The sequence below is a fragment of the Pelodiscus sinensis genome, chromosome 26, assembly GCF_049634645.1.
Source record: "Pelodiscus sinensis isolate JC-2024 chromosome 26, ASM4963464v1, whole genome shotgun sequence".
NCBI lineage: Eukaryota > Metazoa > Chordata > Testudines > Trionychidae > Pelodiscus > Pelodiscus sinensis.
In genome coordinates this window covers 2,024,307-2,043,701 of record NC_134736.1, presented here as the reverse complement: position 1 = coordinate 2,043,701, position 19,395 = coordinate 2,024,307, and the positions used below count along the sequence as shown (strand labels likewise).

General features: G+C 55.8%; 1 protein-coding gene across 2 annotated transcripts in view; it reads right to left on the bottom strand.

The window, feature by feature from the left end:
- Window positions 1-2,766: 2,766 nt before the first annotated feature.
- SIK3 (SIK family kinase 3) overlaps window positions 2,767-19,395 on the bottom strand; it is a 144,713-nt gene continuing 128,084 nt past the window's right edge. For both annotated transcript variants that reach the window (XM_075909531.1, XM_075909532.1), the window contains 10 exons: window positions 15,985-16,135; window positions 14,315-14,440; window positions 13,908-13,993; window positions 13,077-13,186; window positions 12,186-12,543; window positions 10,589-11,454; window positions 6,659-6,822; window positions 5,993-6,125; window positions 5,129-5,299; window positions 2,767-4,158 (listed from right to left, as the gene is read on the bottom strand). In XM_075909531.1, coding sequence (XP_075765646.1) covers window positions 5,142-5,299; window positions 5,993-6,125; window positions 6,659-6,822; window positions 10,589-11,454; window positions 12,186-12,543; window positions 13,077-13,186; window positions 13,908-13,993; window positions 14,315-14,440; window positions 15,985-16,135 — 2,152 coding nt within the window. In that variant the 3' untranslated portion in view covers window positions 2,767-4,158; window positions 5,129-5,141. The remainder of the gene's footprint in view (window positions 4,159-5,128; window positions 5,300-5,992; window positions 6,126-6,658; window positions 6,823-10,588; window positions 11,455-12,185; window positions 12,544-13,076; window positions 13,187-13,907; window positions 13,994-14,314; window positions 14,441-15,984; window positions 16,136-19,395) is intronic.

Here is a 19,395-nt window from a genome sequence, read left to right as displayed (position 1 = left end):
CTGGCGATGTGGCGCGGAGAGTTCAAGGATCGAACACATCCCCCGCCGTGGCCAGGCGCGATCAAGGAGCAACTGCCTGGGAGGAGAGGCCAGAACAAACAGGCTCCTGCAGCAGGAGCTTCCAGACCAGCTCACCTGTTTACACTGCAGCTGACCCAGATTTCCCACCCACCACACGGGGACCTGCCTCCCCCCCAGGCCTCCCCAAAGCCCTGGGGCTGGCTGGGAGCCAGTGGACGAGCTTTGCATCCTCTGCATTCAGCCGTTTCCAGCAGCGCTCTGGCCTCTGCCTGTTTCTTTTGAAAGACAAACTTGGACTAGCCCCCCCCGTTACAGGCAGACCCGTGTGCCCAGCGCAGGCCAGGCCATCGGGAACCTGCCAGCAAGTCGCGCTGGGCCCCGGGGGCGGTGACGGGGTGTAGGACCCATGACAAGGAGGGAGGCTCTGATGTCCTGCTAGCCGGCCCCGGCCCCCGACACACAATTCTCAGCCTCCTGAGAACGGCTCAGCCTGGAGGACGACTGCCAAAGCCGAGACGACCCCGGCTCAGCCAAGCCTCCCCCGAGGGCCACAGGGCTCATCTCATAGCGCTTTCCCTCGGGGCCTGCGGAAAAGGGCCTCAGGTCCATGAACCAAATCCTTGTGTGCCCACTGAAAGGGACAGGATTCCTCCCTGCCAGAGGCGGCCCTACGACAGCCAAACCTGCACAGTGCCCCACAGACGGCCCGGCCCAGCGTCCGCCTGGCTGGAGGCCGTGTGGCACGAAGGGGGAGTCTCTGTCAGCCCCAGGCAGCCGGCGCTGCAGTTGGGCCGTGCTGGGATAAGGTCTGGGTTTGGGGGCGAGAAAGCCGGTGATAATGGAGGGTGTGCGGGAGGAAGCAGCAGTGACCCCATCCCAAGCATAAAGCTCCGGTCACTCCCAATCGGCAGCTGCAAGGGATCCTCGGCGGAGGCCCTGCCGGAGTCACCGCAGTGCCAGCAGGGAAAAGGGGGCGGGCGCCAGGATCTCTTGGCACACGCACAAGCGCTTTGCACGGAGCCTCACGCTGCGCTGCAAACCCCGCGGGTATCCAAGTGAAACCCGGCACCTGCCCTGCCCACACTGAGACCCCCCAGAGCAGCAGGGATTCCTGCTCACACACTGGAGACGCTTGGACATGCGGAGCCTTCCGACACAGCGGGCCGCCAGGGCACGGCCAAGTCCTGCTCTATCCCTCGGCCTTAGGCGAGGGCCGGGCAGGGAAATGGGAGATGCCAGAGGAACAGATCAGAGCAACAGGCCCAGCAACCCGAAGGCTCCACATGGCTCAGGCACTCGGTCACTTCATCGCCTGGAGCTGGTGGTTCTGCTGGACGGCGTCAGCCTGGGAGACGGCACACGCAAATCTCGCCCACGTCTGCAGAGTACGTTTATGGTCAAAGCAGATACAATCCCCCCCCAGCCGTGCAGCTTCTCAGGGGAGCTCTGTGCGGCCTTCTCAAGCCACTTGGCTGCATGCGGACACACGACAAAGACTATCCATTGATGGCCAATGGAGTAAAAGTCTTCGAGCCTCGGGAAGTGCTGTGCACAGACCGTCCCCCTCTTGGACATCCGCTGGCACTGCCCTACGCCCAGACCCGACCACGCACCTTCCAGCAATGGTTAGGACAGCAGTTTCCAACCTCTGTTCATGTACGGACCCCGAGAACGCGTTGACTGGCGGCACAGAGCCCTGTGGGTAGCTTAGGCCTGGCCTGCGGACGAGAGGCACGCGTTCGCACGGTTCTTTCGGAGGAGTTCAGCTCAGGCGTCGCACGGCAGGCCGAGGGAGTCTGTTTCCACACGCAGGAGCCCCCTTCCGTCTAGTTTAGGTCTGGCACGCCAAGAGCAGGTTGGACGGCAGCCTGAAACATGCAGCAACCGGAGCGCCGCCAGCTCTGGCGGACTGGCACTTTCCACTTCGGGGAGGTTGTCCAGAGCACTGAGGCTGGCCTGGCTTCTCCTCCGCCTCCGCCAGTGAGCAACACCACAAACCAGAGATCACGTAAGATCATAATCATGATTTTATTTGTCATGATCCCACTGTCCAACTAAGTTACTAGTTGCAAGTGACCCACAAAAAAAAAATGGACTAAAGATTTACTGAAAGTTTGTTTTTAGTCCAGCATCAATGAGGAAGAAAAAATACTTCGGACATTTCCAAAAAACAGAAATAATAGCAAAGTATATTAATGTACATTCAACATATACTGCGCGTATTGATTACTACAATACAAAGCAACGATAAAAAAGTGTGATACTGCGAAATGGCACGGTTAAGCAAGTCCCTGCTTTTCTTTTGGATGGCTACTGTAGGGCAGCTGTCAACTCTCCCAGAAATACAATGTCATGTAAACAAAAGGAAAACAAATCAAAGCTACAGAGCAATGTCAAAAAGGCTTTCAGTGTTCCTTAGTACCTTCTTGCTGAAGTCTGGCAAGCCCTGTCTGGGTCCCCCACCCTCCCCAAAGACACACCGCCTATTGGACATGGTAAGGAAATGTGACTTGACAACTACACACCAACAAAACCAGAGCAACAGGAGGCTTCCTAGAAACGTTGACCTGGGAGGTACTGCTCCTCAGTTGCAGATTTCCTCTCTCCCCTCCCCTCTTGTGACTGCAGGTCCATTGATGACAATTGCTGGGGGAGGGCGAGTTTCGGGGAAGAGATGGTGATAGCAAATTAACCTTTGCCATGTTGGTCTCACACTTCCTTCTGTGCAAATATAGGAGGGTTGGATTGATTTTTCCTTTACTTAACAAAAAAAAAAAAAAAAAAAAAACACTCCCAAAAAGTGTCAATAAAAGGGATTTTCAGTTGTAGCTTTTAAAGTTCCAAAGGCAATGATGACACAAAAGACTCCCCTTCGCCCCAACCACTGGAGGGGGCATTGGTTTCTATCAGTCAAGGAAAGAAATCAAAAAGACAAAGAAAAGATCTATGCACATCTGAATTTGTATAAAGGAGAATACCACTTCTGCCACAAGAGAAAAAACCAGTCACAATTACAATGTCATTAAAAAGAAATAAAATACTTTGAACAAAAGGTGCAAGTCACAATTCAAATAGAACAGAATCTAGTTAAAAATTTCTCTCAAACAGAAATTCCTTTTGTCTTTTATTATTAATAATAATAATAATAATAATAATAATTAAAACAACAACAACATTTACCATAAAACAACTCCTACATGATCAGGAGGAAAAGCTAGAAAAAAAACAAAACAAAGAGAAACAACCTGTCTTCTCTACTTTAAACTGGAAAAAACAAAAGAAAATCAAAGGTTGTCCGTGGGTTTGAAAGGCAAAGGTATCACAAAAGGAGGAAAAAGGAGAGATGACCCTTTTAGCACAATGGCAAGGGAGAAGGAAGAGAAGCAGACAAAGAGACACAAAGCGTATTGCACCACTCCTGGGTGTTCTAACCATCGAGGGGAAGAACGAGCAGGGTGAGGAACACAATCTGCCCCACAGGTCGAGGAGGGGGGAGTATGGTGATAAGAGAGACCGAGTTGCTCTTGCCCCAGAGGAGCTCTGGGTCTTGCTATCAGGTCAAATGCAAAGGATGTGGAAATCAAACTACAGGGTGGCCTTCCACTGCCCTAGGGGCTGGGCTTGTCAGACATGGTGTACGCTGGAAAAACAACTCTGGGTTTGGACTTGGCTTTCAGGAGCTCTGCTTATTGCTTGCCAAGGACAGAGCTGCCAAATCCCTCCCCGCCCTCGCTTCCCCTCACGAGGCAGGTGCCAGGATGCGTTTGTCCCGTCCTCTCCTCCTCGTCCCCAGAGAAAGGGGACGTGGGACACGTCTGAAGAGTGGGGTTGAACGCAAGGGAGGACTGAGTCTCCACCATCCAGGGCTGCCTGGCCCTTTGCATTGAAAAGCCCCGCCAAACCCAACGCCACACACGCTCCACAGCGTGCAGGACTCTGGTTAGCTCCGTGACAGCTGGAGTTACAGGCAAATATGGCAAAAATGAAAGAACCGGAACAAAGGACACAGTGAGGAACTGATTATGAGGAAAGGAGCCAGGGTATTTCCAGTGAGAAATACTACGGCGATTTGGCGCAATGCTGCTAGATACTGTTGGTTTAAAATGGACCTTTTCATTTCAAAGCTGTACACAAAACCTGGAAGAGAGGAGAGATGGGAGGGTGTTACAAGCCAGGGCAAGAGACAGAGACTTCTCCCTCAACATCCCTCTGCCCGCCCCATGCTCTAGTCCTACCCAGCCAGCTGCAAGACCCCAGCATTCATGCTGCCAGCGCCGCTACGGCTTGAGAGAAAAGGGAGACGTGCATCAGGAAGGGCCGTGCGCCCCTTAGAAACATGCCCTCTGCTCTACGCAATGGGATGTTAAAAGTCCGTTCAATAGGTAACTGGGTAACCACTGAAAATCTCCTCCCAGGAGCTGGCGGAGTCTCATGGATGCCATTAACTTAGCGGTTAAATGGTTAGTCAGTTACACTCCAACATCCCTACTATGCAACCAGCCGGACCACGGCACTACAGCACCAGGGGCCCCTGAAAGCTCCCCTCCCAGAGAGTCGGTTCCATGGGAGCGGACAGGCAGGCACGAATCAGAGAGATGAGAGATACAGCTGTTCAGAGAGCTGCCTTCTGGCTCCCCCAGTGCGGAGCCCCTCCCTACACATCCTAGCAGACGGGAGACCTTGCTGCATGTGACTGTTCTGGATCAGGGATGGCTGCCTGTTCTGTTCGCTCCCGCAGGGCACCTGGCACTGGCCACTGTGGGCAGACAGGACACGGGGCTGGAGGGACCGTTGGCCTGACCCCGTCTGGCCGCTCTCATGTTCCTGCACAAACCCCAGAGAGTTTCTCTCGCCAATCCCCAGGCTCAGAAGTGCCAAGTCGCTATGGAAGGTCACCAGCAGCAAGTGGATGGGACAGTGCTGCCAACAGGGCACACGGCGGGCCTCTGGAATCCCTGCCACGTCTGCAACTTCCTTCTGAGACCCCCGCTAAGGGGGCCAGGAGCTGTCTAGGGATCCCTAGTCTCTGGGCTACTAGTACTGGAGACCTACCCGAGAGGCAGAAAAGGGAAGGCCTGTGCCTACAGGGGAGAAGAGGGATACTCACTCCCTCCTTCCTGTTACACCCCAGCCTGCTCCATCCCAAAGGGCACCTCTGGGTGCTTGTAGCTCAGGAGGACGTCTGTAATACACGTAGATGGGTAACAAGAGGCGTTTAAATGCTGGCTGCCGTCGGCTAGAGATGGATGCTCTGGACCTTCCAATCTTTCCACACAGTCTGCAAGAGCACAAAGAGAAACAGCAGCATTTGTAGGCGAGGGGAGAAAACTCTGCTGCTTGGGCGGTGGGAGAGCCAAGCGGACGGGGGCTCCGGCGAGGCCTGAGGTGCTGGGCGTGGGCAGGGCCGGCCGACAGGGCTGTCTCCCACTGTGACAGCAAGCCACGGCAGTGAGCCTGGCACGGATCCAGGACTTTGCCACGGACACAACTACCTAACAAGTCCCACTGTGCTTTCCGGCCCCCACCCAGCCGTCTCCCCACGGTGCACAGAATCCAGTAGCATGAGCCTCCCAGGAATCCCAGTGGCACGACACCGGGAATCCGCTATGTGCCTGAAACCAGCCCCGCCCAGGCAGACGCGCCTGCAAGTGCCACCCCAGACGCAAGCGGGAGGCTGGGAAGAGTGGCGAGAGTCAATCCGCGGAAGCTTTCCACGCGCCACCGGCCAGTACACCTCCCACAACGCCTGGTGTCTCAGCCACCAGCACTCAGCCAGTGCAGACACTCCAGCCCTGGGCCACGCTTCCAGAGAATGCCAGTCTACTGTATCACCACGCCCGGGCATCCCGAGAGCAGCAGCTCTGTGTGGGCCCCCACGTGACAGACCAGGATGGCCCCAGCAGCAAGGCCGCTGCCCCAAACCGACTGCACCAGAATCCAGTCGCCTCGGCAGCCTCAGGGAAGGCCTTACCGTCGCTCTCCCTGGCGTGTAGCTGCTGGCTGGTCATGAGCGAAGACTGGCTGAGCACGGCGTCAGACATCCGCGCAGAGCTGAGTGCTTTCCCTGCCATCAGACTCATCCCCGGCAAGTTATCCAGCTGGACCTGAGGAGAAGGAGAGGGCCCGTGAGACTATCACCCCAGTGCTCCCCCACGCCCGGAGACCGTCACCAGGGCCCCTTCGCGTCCAGCACGCTAGTGACATCAGGGCCTGACCGCCACCGAACTGCTTCCCAAGGGCTGAGGCTCACAGCACTCAGCACAGGGGCCTGGCTCCCCTCCCTCCATGGCTGAGGCTGCAGCGGTGGGTTGTTCACCGGCCCTGCCTGGCTGGAAGTTCGACTCTTTTGCCCATTAGCAGACACTCATCCCTGGTGCAACTTGGAGTGTTTGCAGTGGAGGGATCCTAGGGGGCACTTGATCCTGCAGGAAAATCTCAGAGCCACTTGAGTCTGCGTGGCGGAACTGGGCCATGCTTGGGTAGCCCTAGCTGGGAGATGTCACTTCTGGGCTGGTCTCTGCTAGGAGTACACGCCGCCGTGAATGGGACACGGCGAAGGCAGCGTGGGCAGCACACTGCTCCCTTGCAAGTGGGCCCCAGAGGCTTGTAAGATGGCCTGGGACCGCCCCAAACCTACATAAGCATCGTCACTGTTCTGGATGGTGTGATGCCTCTGCAGAGTTCTGGGTCTGTGGTGTTCCGTGGAAGCTGGCCTTGAAGAATAAGCCAGTCCATTGTGATCGGGCATCTCCATAGCTTGTCCAGGAGAACTTCTGTCCATACAGTTCCCTACAATGGATTCTTGGACATCAGACAAAAGAGAAAGGGAATTAGCATAACCATGCCGGCAGTGTCGAGTGGCACACAACAGGGCAAAACTGCTTTACAGGCAGAGCTCCGGCAGCATCTCAGAACTTGTGGGGGATGAATTACAGCCTGTTGCCCCCAAACTCAAGGCACCGACCGCTGTGCGATGAGGGGAGCAGCTGGCCGTGTATTTCTTGCTCCTGACTGAGAAGCAAGATTTGGTTTTCTTGACTCCACAGACCAAGGTGGGGCTGGCTCTATGGAAGAAGGTCTCACTAGCGGCTTGACTGCTGACCCCCCCTCACGGCTAGCAGCCCACCAGGACCTCTTCACGAGAACTCAGTGGGAGGATGGAAATATTTCTGTCTCAGCCAGGGACACACTGTTTGAGGAGAAACATTGTCACGGTGTAGGGGCGACACCCACACAACCGCCCTCTTGCCCGGGACTGTGACTGCGTGTCGTTTCCACGTGCGTGAAGGGGTCGGATGCTCCGGAAGAGACCACTCCGGACAGAGATGCTTATGTGATGCAGGTCGCCTACCGCAGCCTGCATAGCCCCAGAACAGGGAGTCACCCAGACACTAAATCTGCATCAAATCACTGCTCCTTGCACTTTGCAAACATGTCTGTCGGGAGCCGAGTATCTGGGCAAGTATCCTGGCTGGCAAAGTCCATCCATAAGCTGCTGAAGGAGCTGCTGTGTCGCAGGGCAAAGGTGACATTCCTATCAAGTGAAATCTAGTGTTACTACAGGTCGCACCAGACTCCCAGTGACGCTGAGGCACGAGGAAGCTTTTCCTCGCTCACTTCGGTCACATCCAGCACGCTCCTCCACCAAGCAGGCCTCTCATATTTGTTGTGAGGCAGGCAGAACAAGCCAGCTGCTCTTTATGCAAACTGAGCCCTCTAGAGAACTGACACTTGGTGAAAACACGGGATCAGTGACACTGAAAGGAGGATCCATCTGTTAGATCATCCCATGAATCTGCTGCAAGGGCAGGATATACATCGCCTGCTGGCAGCCTACCAGGCATTCAACCCATCCCTACCCAGGCTGCTGCGTGGCACCAGACAGCGCCACGGAGAGGCCCTGGTTCGGTTTTCCTGCTCTCCGGCCCACCAGGTACAGGGACTATTCAGGGACAAGACGAGAGGGTTAAGGGAATGGACCACACACAACTCCGGAGCTGCGCTGAGTAGCACAGGAAAACAAAGTGCTGGCAAGAGGCAGAGAGAAAGAACTGCCACCCACCCCAGCTCCGGCTGCAGGTCCCACTGGGGGGGCAGCTGGCTGAGGGGGCAGCGCTCAGGAGCCTGCAGCTGTCCGCAGCCTGCTTGCTTGCGAAGGTGGTCAGTACACTGCTAGAGCATGAGAGGAGCCAGCTGACGGCTCTCCTGGAGCAGCCCGGACAGCTAGAGGCTCTGCGGAGGGGAGGCGCTGTCTCCTGGACCTCCTGCTCTATCCAAACAGGGCCCCGAGCAAGACAAACCTGTCGCACTTGCCACTGCAGCCAGCACTTCTCCTGGGGCGGGGCGGCTGCATGTGCGTCCATGGTCCATCGCCAGCCCTGTCGGAATTCTCTCCTCCCAGCTCCTACCCAAGCGGGTAAAGCGCCAGGCAGCACGTAGGTATCCACCCGGGCGTAGGACAGTTTGGTCCCCACGTGGCTTCCCCACAACCCAGCGGCTCTTTGCTCCTCCCCCTGTTAGCGAGGAACCCCCAGGACGACCACAGGTTGGCATGCAGGAGGGCTGGGCAGCGCTTTCAATGCTGCATGGCTTCTGGAGTACAACGCTGCCCAGGAGACCCAGCCTTGCGGGCCCGAGCCGGGCTCGGGGACCAGCCCTCGCCAGGCAGTAAGAAGTGACGGCCTGCCCCACGCTACCGGAGGCCCCACCGCACAGTCACACTGCTCTGGGGCATGCACGCCTCGGGCACGCCAGAGGACGGTTCCCAGGAACAGCGCACGCCTCAGTGTGCGCACAGATGTGCAAGTGACCAGGAAGTGGTTCACCATTTCTCAAGCATAAATATCTACTCCTCAGCTTCCCCAGCGCACTGTGCTCTTAGGGAAATCACGCTTTAACCCACTCAGTTAACGCTGCGAATGCAAGCAGGGGCACTCAGACCAGGCTGACAGCTTAGCTTTTGGAGGGGGAGAAAAATCATTCAAGAGAAAGCGTCACACAGTGGCACTTTGTTTGGCTTCAATATCCCCCAGCGGTACGCTCCCGTCGCTCTTCCGCGCGCATGCACAGAGCTGCTGCGAACGCTTGGGCTGTTTCCTATGCAGAGTGGATGTGAACTCTTCGGTGCTATTTACACTGAGGGTTTATTTCACTTAATTCATACACAGGTTGCTGAAACGTTAGCCCGACTGGAGCTGGAAGGGAGCCGGCTCAGCTCCAACTGGGTTATTAAACACAGGGAGGAAAATAAAGGTCAGGGCAGCTCCGCTTTTGAGTACAAAAGTATACTCTATTAACACTCCAGCTAGCCACATGCACATTCCCCCGTTCCAGAGCCCCTTGCACAACTCCTGGTAAATGTTGACTTGTCTTTATTCATTTACAAAACCTTGCTGTCTAAAGTCTCCCATGAACAGAGCAACTGGCGAGGCACGAGCCAGGCTTTTGGCTTGCTTCGCCATTTGCACCAGTTTCTCTGCCGTTTATTTAGCTGTGTCAATAACAAAAATGACCCACGTCAGTAAAAGCAGGCACCCCAGAAGGGGCGTTTACAGAGCCTGCTTGACCTAGCACAGCTCTCTCCTGGGCCAGGGCCATGCCTGGCAACACAAGCACAGCTGGAAAACGGAGGCCTGACAGGGCCAGAGCGTCAGAGATCTCGACCCCCAAAGGCGCAGCGAAGGAAGCTGCTCCTTGCCCGAGATGCATCATCTCAGAGCACTCCTGCCTGAACACACAGCATGGCAAGATCCCTGGGCGTGAGGCCTCCGCAGCGGGCAAAGCACCCGCCCAGCAAGGGAGGCAAGAGAGCGCCTCTGGGGGCATGAACTAAGAAGCGTCTCAGGCCTGACAAGCGTGCCTGCTCAGTGCCCTCTGGAATGAGTGGGCAGATGAATTCTACGCACCGGGCGGCGCTGGAGGGAGAGCGCACGTTTCAAGAGACCACAGGTCACGCTGGTTTCTCCCCACGCTCTCAGCAGGAGGGCAGACCAGGGGAGGCGAAAGGGGTTTCCACAGGAACAAAAAGAGGCCTGAAGCAGCAGGAGCAAGTCTAACACCCAGTTCTCCTAACTCCCATCCTTCGAGCTCATTCTGGCGCTGCACTGCGTGTCGGGGTCACAGCAGCAGGGGGAGCTGGCATAAGAAACGACACTGCGCACTGCCGGGGCCTGTAGGGCAGCGCAGGAGCCACCGCAGCTTTGGATACAGTGGTAATATAACAGACGGATACGCCTGATTTTTTAATTTCAAAAAGCCCAAAGCACCCACCCCTTAGCAGCTCATCTCCAAAGGCAAAGGAGGACTCCGGGGTTTATTTCCATTCCCTGCCGCTTACAGTCATCAAACTCCAAGTCCTACAAATCGGGCAGTGTCCCTCCTCCTCGTTTGGTACTAGGGTTGGACATGCCCACAACGTACTTACAGCCTTAACAACCGAAAGGCTCCAGCAATTCTGCCCTGTGCTGTCACTGACACCTAGCTCTGTCTGACGCATACCATCGTCCGTGCTTGGCTGCACGCGGTGTGTATCTGACACTGGAAGAGGCTGCGTAGCGCTAAGTCTTACCTCTGCTGGGCACCTTATTCCTACTGAATCCAGCAGCTTGCGGATGTCTGTAATGATGCGTCCCCAATTCCTGCCCCTGATTAACAGTTCCTAGCAGAGATTCTGGGTCCCCGTGCCCGCCTGCATTTAACAGCAGTGGGCTGTCATGGCCACCTTTGGTCAATGTGTTTGAACTCTTATTGTCCGGAAAGCTGTCCCTGGCGCCCTCGCACGCACAGTCCTCCTCCATGCTCTCCGAATGGCTCAGAGCCGGCGGGTGTCCGTACCCGTGCGGTGCCCCTGATGCAGATACCTGCTGGATACATTCTTGTGCCCTGATTTTTAAGGGATGCTGGGGGCTGTTGTGATGGTAGGTGTCAGCGTTCTGATAAGGCAAAGACAACGACTGCCGCTCCGACAGGTTCTGTCCCATGCTGGGGCCCACGCTCCCAGCGTCTCCTTGGCTCATGTGCCTGAACAGCTCTTGAAATTCTTGCTGCTGCTGCTGCTGCCGGCGTTTGATGAGCTGTGCAAATTCTGCTGGGGGCAGTCGCATGTCCGAGTGCCCCGTGAGCGAGTGCCGGGGGGAAAGCAGTCCCTGGAGGATGTGCGGTACCTGCTGGTGTCGGCTGTAATCCGGCGGGGTTGGGGACAGCAGTGCCTGCTGCAGCGCCGATGCTGTGTAGTGCTGCTGTTGATGTGCGCTTTGAGGGAAGCTGGGGAACTGGTCAAGCTGAGGGACTTTCAGGCCTTGCTGTGTTGCAGGGAACCCCACCCCCGCTGAGGGGCCGTAGTTGCCGGGGGATGCGCGGGCCTGATCCGAGAACAGGTGGGGATGTAAGTGCACCTGGTCGTAGTTCGTGGGGGGGTACCTGTTCATGTTCAGGCTGCAAGGAAGAAACAACAGTGACTGTGTTGCAGGACATGAACGTAGAGGAGGCCGCCCCCCACCCCACCCCTGGGCAGGCACAAACTACCAACCAACTCCAGTCACGGCAGTGGCGTGAGGGCCTAGCTGGAGCGGGAGAGAGGGACGAAGGCTGGTCACACAGCACCTCTTTCCGGGGGGGCGCAGAGACAGCGCATTCAGACCCGGCACCACAGTGCCAGGAGGCTCTCTCGGGCCTGCTAAGGAGGAGCGCTTGAGGGCTCTGGAGAAAGCGGGGGCAGAAAGGTGCCGTGAGAGGCTAGCGCAGGCTCTGGCCAGGCCAGGTACAAAGGCAAATTGGAAACGGTCTCTCGATCCATGAGTGTGTGGCTCTGACCGGTTATCATGGATTTATTTCTTCCCTCCCCTCCTCCTTCTGAAAGCAGAGGGCTCAACCTCAGCAGTGCCTACAGAGAAAGCTGGCTCAGGCGATGGGCCGCTTCACACAGTCCTGCCCCGTCACCTCCCGCCCCCGGCTGTCAGAGCCTCCATCCCACTGAAGTCCAAGGGTTCAGACTAGGATCACAGCTAGCGCCAAAAGGTGGCCAGCACATAGCCAGCGGCTGGCAGTGAGCCCGGCGCTCAGGCGCCTGCCAAACAGCCTCCGCGCATGGAGCCATGGCGGCAGGACTGTGGGCTGCCCTGTTTCTTTTCCCCTTAACACCTCCCCAGGTCAGCCAACAGCCTTACCTATGAGACTCTGCACTGTCAGCACTGAGCTGCTTGGACAGTGGCCTGTGACCGTACGTGAGAGAGGCCATCAGGTTAGCACGATGCTGCATTTGGATCTGATTGGCACTCGGGTTGATGGACATGCCCCGGGGGTGGGGGGACATGCCCTGCCCTGCCACAGCTGCCCCTGGCAGGAGGTTGTTGTTGTGCATCTCTCCAGGCTCTTGCACTTGGATGGTGACCTGCTGCGGCTGGGATTGCTGCGGCATGCCCATGCACGTCAGGGCCACGTTGGGGGGAGGGGAGCAGTTACCAGACTGCTGGAAGATCGCACTGTGGGAAGGCATCCCTTGGAACTGGGGCTGAGAGGCTGCACCTGTGAAGAACAATCCCTTTGAGTCACTGGGCTGAGCTGCCGCAGGGCTCGATAGCATCTTCTGTTCCACAGAGACTGCGCCCGATGCTAGGCAGGGCCAGAGGGAACATTTTCAGGGCCAAGCTGCATTTCAGTGGGTGATGAGGTGTGCACCTTTTTATCTGGAGCTCAAGTTTTATCATACTGCAGCCGCAGCTAAAATACTTGCAAGGCAAGAGAAACACTGCCAGTATCAAGTTATTTGCATAATCAGAGACTAAGATCCCTCCTCCCGCCTCCGGAAATTATAAGCCAGTATCTCATGACACGAAATGTAACAACACATTCCAGCTGGCAGGATCCAGGGCAAGTACTCTGATAACACCAGCCCCTTCTGCCAGATGGAGTCGCTCCTCCGTCGGCTCCATGCGCCAGGCACGGAGCTGGGGAGAAGGCATGAACTGTTTTCCCAAGTGCTTTATATAAAACCATAAGGTTCTGACAAGAGGCCTGCAGAAGAGGCGGACAGATGGCTGGGTATAGTCAGTGCTTACCATGAGTCTGTAGCATGCTGCTATTCACAGGCGGGGGGCTGCTATTTGGCTGCCTGAAGAGATGATTATTAGGGTGGTTTGGGGGTGGACTAGATGGCTGAATCCGTAACCTACATGAGAAAATAAGCATCTTCGTAAATCCCTCTTCCTGATAATGCCACTTGTTCAAGTTTCACAACGGAACTCAAAGTTCTTTTAGAAACCCAAATACAAAACTCTCCTTGGGAATCCTGAAGGCTTTGCAACAGAATTCCCATTGCACTTGCCTTTGCTAGTTGGACGGGGAGTATGACACAGAGGTTACAGCATGAGCCCGGTGTGACGGACCAGGCCGTGTCTGGGCACAACTAAGGGCGTCCGCTCAGGGCGAATTGCTCAAATCCGGGGCTTCTTACAGCCCCCTTGACTGGTGACCTCTCCACACAGGCCACAAACCAGTCCCACAGAGCGCTTCAGCTGCCTGCCTGAAGCCTCCCGAGCAAAACCCCTCCGACACCCCAGCAATATCTGTGCCCCAGATGGCCCCGGGCCTCATACACAGGTGGGGGGTCCTAGCACCCAATCCTTGACACCCGGGAAGCAGGAACATTGTGCCCTCAGGTTACTTTCAAGGTTCTCTCGGACAGAACAGTTCAGAACCCGACTGTCACGGACACGTGCTCCTACAGCTCCGCTGCAGCCGGCACATGCCTCTAGGAACGAGGCCCAGTTCTCTAAGGTTCTATGCTCCCAGCTGACTCTGGGGCAGGGCTCAGAGCATCACTGACCCAACGCCCACCCACCCGCCTGCCCGCCCACCCACACTTTGCCAAAGCAAAGCCCCTTCTTTACCTCTGCAGCTGGTGAGTGAGCAGAGCTGGCTGGTTTTCACATGGAGCTTGCAAGGGAGGAGATGGCTGAGGTGGGCGAATACAATCCTGAGCCAGGCACCAGAAAAAAGTGTTTGAGAGCATTCAGTTCCATCTCAAAACGGAGAGAGTTTGGACCAATACATTAAGATACACCAGGGCTCCCCAAATCCTCAACCCGAGCCAGCAGGCCTTGCTGGCCTAGCAGCTGTGCACACACTGCTCTTGAAAAGCCTTCCCACCTGCTCCTCATTACAGTTGGTCAAGCCATCTAACTTGCTGCCTCTACAAGTTTTCCCCCCTCGTCCCGCAGGGCATTCCAATAACTTTGTGTTAGACACAGCAGGGAAAGCTGGCTAGGCTTCTGGGAGCATGCCCTTGCTCCAATACCTGAATCTGCTGATGGAGAATTTGATGATGCTGCTCCTGCTGGTACAACATGTGCTGCTGCTGTGTCTTCTCCAGAGTTCTCTCATCCATATGCCCACCATACATCTTCTGTAGCTGCTCGCACTCCTGCAATGAATTCAACCCCCCAGCGTGAGCAGCTCTGCACAGCGACCCTGCTGCGCACAAAAGGCTTTCGCTGTCCAGGCTCCTCGGCTGAAAGCCAGCGAAAATGAAGCAGCTGCGGGCGAGAAATCCTAAGCTATGGAGTTGGCAGCATGTGTGTGCATGCCAGGCTCAGCCCAGCTCTCTCACGCCACCAGAAAGGAAGAAACGCTCACGAGACTAAACCAGGGATGGGCAAAAGGATCCAGCCCACAAGCGGATGGGTCCAGCCCGCAGAGGCCCTGCTGCTCCCCTACCGCCAGGCCAATTGGGGCAAGGGAGGCACACGAAGTTTCCTCAGCCCTGCCAGGAACATTCGACTTCGAAGCTCCGTGTGCTCCTGGCAGGGCGGAAGGAGACGTCTCACGCTTGGGGTGGCCAGGTGTCCGGTACTGACCCGCACAGGCCGGTATTTTCGCCTCCTGTCTGGTAAAAAAAATTCAGAAAATACCAGTCACCTACAATGTCCGGTATTTTCCCGGCCAGGAAGCGAAAATCCCGGGTGCTTACCTGGTTCCGCAGGGAGCTGTCTGGCCTGGAACAGGGAGACAAGATGGCGGACGGCCGCCCGCAGCCTGTTAGAGCCAAAGAGCCTCAAAAGCATTTCTTAAAGGGGCCATGCTGGTTTTTAAATTTTTTTTGTTTAACTCTCAGGGTCCTTTTTTTTTTTGAGGGGGGGAGGGGGACCTCAACAACTTTGGTCTCCCCCTTTTTTTCCCTCCTCAACAGAATTTTTTCCCAAGTGGGTTTTTTTGTGTGTGGGGGGGGGGGGGGGGTGTGTTTTGGTATTTTTGGTTAAACCATCCGGCAACCCTACTCACGCTCCCCCACCCCCAAACCTTGATTGGCATCTTCCTGTGCCCTGTCCAGCACTTAGAAGTGCTACTCACTCCTGGAAGGGCGGGAGGAGGCTTCGTGTGCTCCCCCACCCCCAGGCCCACTGCCAAGGGCATGGTGCTTAGTGGGAAGGGGGGCTCCCCCTCCCTCAGACCAATCATGGTCTGGGGGTGGAGAAGCCTGAAGCATCCTGGCCACGCCTCTTCCTTTTGAGGCCCTGCCCCATTTCTGAAGTGGCCCCCTGGCCAAAAATTATTGTTCACCCCTGGACTAAATGCACGGGTTATTTAGTGTCTGTAGATGGCAACTGCAAGGAGCACAACGGCAAAAGCAAAGCATTGGTCATGCAAACCCCAAGACTGAATTAGCTTCTCCCGCTCCTGCTGTGTTCACGGTCCTCACTTGAGCACGATTCCTTGTGCCCAACACACACTTCTACAGCGACACACCGCGCTCCAGAAAACGGGAAGGCTGCAGCTGACATCAAGAGGACGATGGCAGCGCTATAAAGCTGCCCCGCGACACAGAAGGAGGGAGAAGAAATGCTCCCCTGCTGTGGGGCTGAAGAATGCTTAGCTCCAGGAGACAGAGCAGGGGGAAAGTTTTCCTCCTTTGTTTCCTCTCCCTCCGTGAGCTAGGCTGACCCACGGCATCCCTCCTCCTTCCTTTACCTGCTGAAGCTGTTTGATGCTGCTGTTATTGCCCATTTTCTCCAGGTGGGCTTTGAAGGCCTGGATGCTGGCAGCACCATCCGAGAAGCGGCGAACGGGGGAGAAGCGCTCCGTGGGCAGGTGCAGGGTGTTTGAGTCCTTGTAAACAGAGCTGAACACACAGGGAGGTGGGTTAGAGACGCCAGCCAGAAACACTCAGCTAGAGACATTTCCGGTCCATCAGCTCTGCCTGCCTAGAAGCTGTTTCAGCGTGAGAAGTCAAGTGCCATTAGGTTATTCGGCGGCAGCAGGCTACAGGGTTAGCAAGTCATTTTGTGCCGGGGCAGGTACTGGCTCTAGGAATTTGCCAATCTGGTTTATTCCTCGCTGGGGCACCGATCCATAACTGGCCACCCAGTTGCATGCTCATCTATCTGCATTGGGGGAGCAGCAGCCAGTCGGGAACGTGCTGTCTTAGACGCGGTGTTTCTGCTGCTGGGAGCCGCTGTCTCTCTATGGTGCGGCCTGTTCTCTAAGAGGAGACCCGAACAAGCACAGCGGAGTTTGCTTGCTCGGTCTTCTTCAGAAACACGGCCGCCCAGCAGGTTAGGATTTCTAATTTAAACAAGCCCAGGAGCAGGACCAGCCTAACACCCCCCTCGCCCCCCGCCCCACATCCTACCCCAGCAGCTGTACCTGCAGCCTGGAGAGAGACTCTGCCGTGTACTGAGAGAAGGGCAAGGACATCCCAGAGATACCTGGGAAAGGAGGGAACCTGGAAATACCAATTTGTGCATCAAAAGGGGCATCTGCAGGGAACGGAGGCTTCTCATTTGAACGCCAATCAAGCTTAGCCCACCCCTGGGAGCAAGCCCTGCCCTCTCTCAGCACACAGCCCGGCTTCAGGCTTCCACTTCCTAAACACGACAAGCGGGTGAGCCCATCAGACCAGTGCATTCCCAGCACGGACACATGCCAGCCCTGGAGGGGGAGGGAGTTTGGAGCTAAACATCTTCTGCCAAACGCTGCACCTCCAGGGCTGGGCTGGGCTGCTGCATTCGTAGGGCCCCTCGGCAATGCAAACGTCTTAAAAACAATCTCCAGTCTTCAGTGTGTGCAGGTAAAAAAAGTCTCAGGTGACTGTGGATGGGGGTGGGTAAGGCAGGAATGACTCTGCTAGCTACAAGCTATCCAGTCTGTTCTGCCGCTGCTCTGAGCCAGAGGACAGGCTGGCATCCGGGGGGAGGGGGAAATATGTCGATTTGCACAGAGGGAGAAGCCTCTTCTCCTGCTAGGGACTGCCTTGTTTCAGCCTCTTCCCTGCCCAGCCACCCAGCAGCCTGTGCGCTCGATGCCGGACCATCGCGAGACACATCTGAGGATAAATGGCCCAAGCGCACTATCGGGGCAATGTCTGCAGAGGGACTCACACCCTGCCCTTCCCATCCGCAGCTCTGCTTTCCACAACTGGAGGTCAGCAGACATTTTCCCAGCAAGCAACTTCCCTGTCAATCTGGGTTCCTACATATCAGCCAAATCCAAGCGCGTGCTGACCCTCAAGAATACATCCTTCGAGAGTCCTCCTGAGCACCGCTGTCGCTCAGCCTACGACGCCCCAGGTCGTTCCTCTGTCCAGGGGGCTCAGCGTTTTTACCACTTCAATCCACACAGAAAATGAGTGGCCAAGAGTCTGGCTGCAGCAATGGCCTTTGTCTGTGAAAGGGCCTTAGGGACCAGGTCTTTAAAGCACCCTGAGGACGGCTGGTTGTAAAACAAACCGAGGACAATCTTGCTCCACACAGCAGTGCTTCAACAGAGTTATGTCAGACAAAGGGATACTTTGAATATTTCATGGACGTGCAGCGTTCTCTGGTGAAGCCTGTGTGGAAAGACCAAGCTGAGTCTCCGCTGGAGAGGCTACCCCTTACAGCAGCAACGTTTTCATTCATCTTGTAACATTTCCAGAGTGTCAGTTCCAGTTCTTTTCACATACTCAGCCTTGCCTGGTGAAAGGCATTTGAGCTTTTACCACTTACAGATCTAAATATGTCCCACTAAGGCTAGAGTTGGCTGGCTGTCATGCTCCCTTTCGGCCAGTCAGCAAGCCAAAACAGTCCGTCTGACCTTCCGACTCGAACGGACAGCAGAAAGGGAGCATTGTGCACCTGGCTCCTAAAGATGCTGGCATGGTGCACAGCAATCCTGCCCCTTGCACTCCAGTCTGGCTTTTCAGACTAACCCACTCGGAGGCCTCTAAGTACAAATCACCTTCAATCAGCACCAGAATAGAAGCGGACAGCTGTCCAATAGCTAGTGCTTTGTGGTTTACTGCTGGCCATGCCACACTCCAAGGCACAGCCTTCCCCTAGCTATGTCTCAGGTGTACACGGACTTCGAGGCAGCTGGTCTGGGGCCACATTTCATTTTCAAGTCTCCCTCTTTGGATCTCGGGCACATCTGTAGCCTCGCAGGCTTACAGGCCTCTGCTGTGACATGAATGTGCCACTGCTATCCTCGGCACGTTAAAAACAGAAGAGCAGAGACCGGATGAGAGCTGAGAGCCAGAGAGGGCAGGGGCAGGCGCAGGCTCCTTCTAAAGAGCCTGACAACAATATCTTCATTTCAACCTCTGCTCTGGAAGCAGGACGTACAGTATGTTCTATTTACTTTGAAAGGCTCTTTCTTCTCTTCCTATAAAGCACTTCTATGACCCAAGAAATCTCCCTGCTCCTCTCCTGCCTCCCTACAAGTGTTTCTACCCAGGCGTAATTCAGGGCAACTCTGGGTTTCTCTTTTGTCTTCCAGAGTTCCAGCGTGGCACGAAGGCCGACTCAGTCTGCTCAGAGTTCACCTGTCTCTGCTGATTACACCAGTGCTCAGCTCAGCAGGTATCTGGCTACAATAAAGAGTGCTTTAACAAGCTTGCCAGCATGAGCTGGTCAGAGGGTTTAACAATATCAGCACAGATCTGATCTTCTAGGTAACCGCTTTCTCAATTGTTCAGCAACTGAAATCAAAGAGGAAGAAGAGCGGCTTGTACACTTGTGTGTCACACCCTGGGTGCTGTGGGGTCAGGGCGCAGTTTTTAAGCAGTGACTGCGACAGTTGCACCTTCGGATTGCTGCAGCGGCGAAGGACTCTAGACTGAGTCGTTCTCAAAGCCAGGAGGGCCATTCCTCAGAATGGGAGCTCGCTTGGATCCAGTGTTGCAGCAGCTGCCTCCGTCACAAGCGTTATAATTGTTCTCCCGCAGCCCTCTCCTCCAGAGGGTTGGATTAGAAACCAAGTGACCAAGAGGGAGCTTTGCACAGAGACTCTGCAGTGGAAACACACAACTCTGGTGCAGTGAGGTTTCTAACCCTACGCACTGCACTGCTTACTCCTGGCGCAGCCTTTCGGACGGCATTCCACAGCAGCTTTCTTACTCACCAC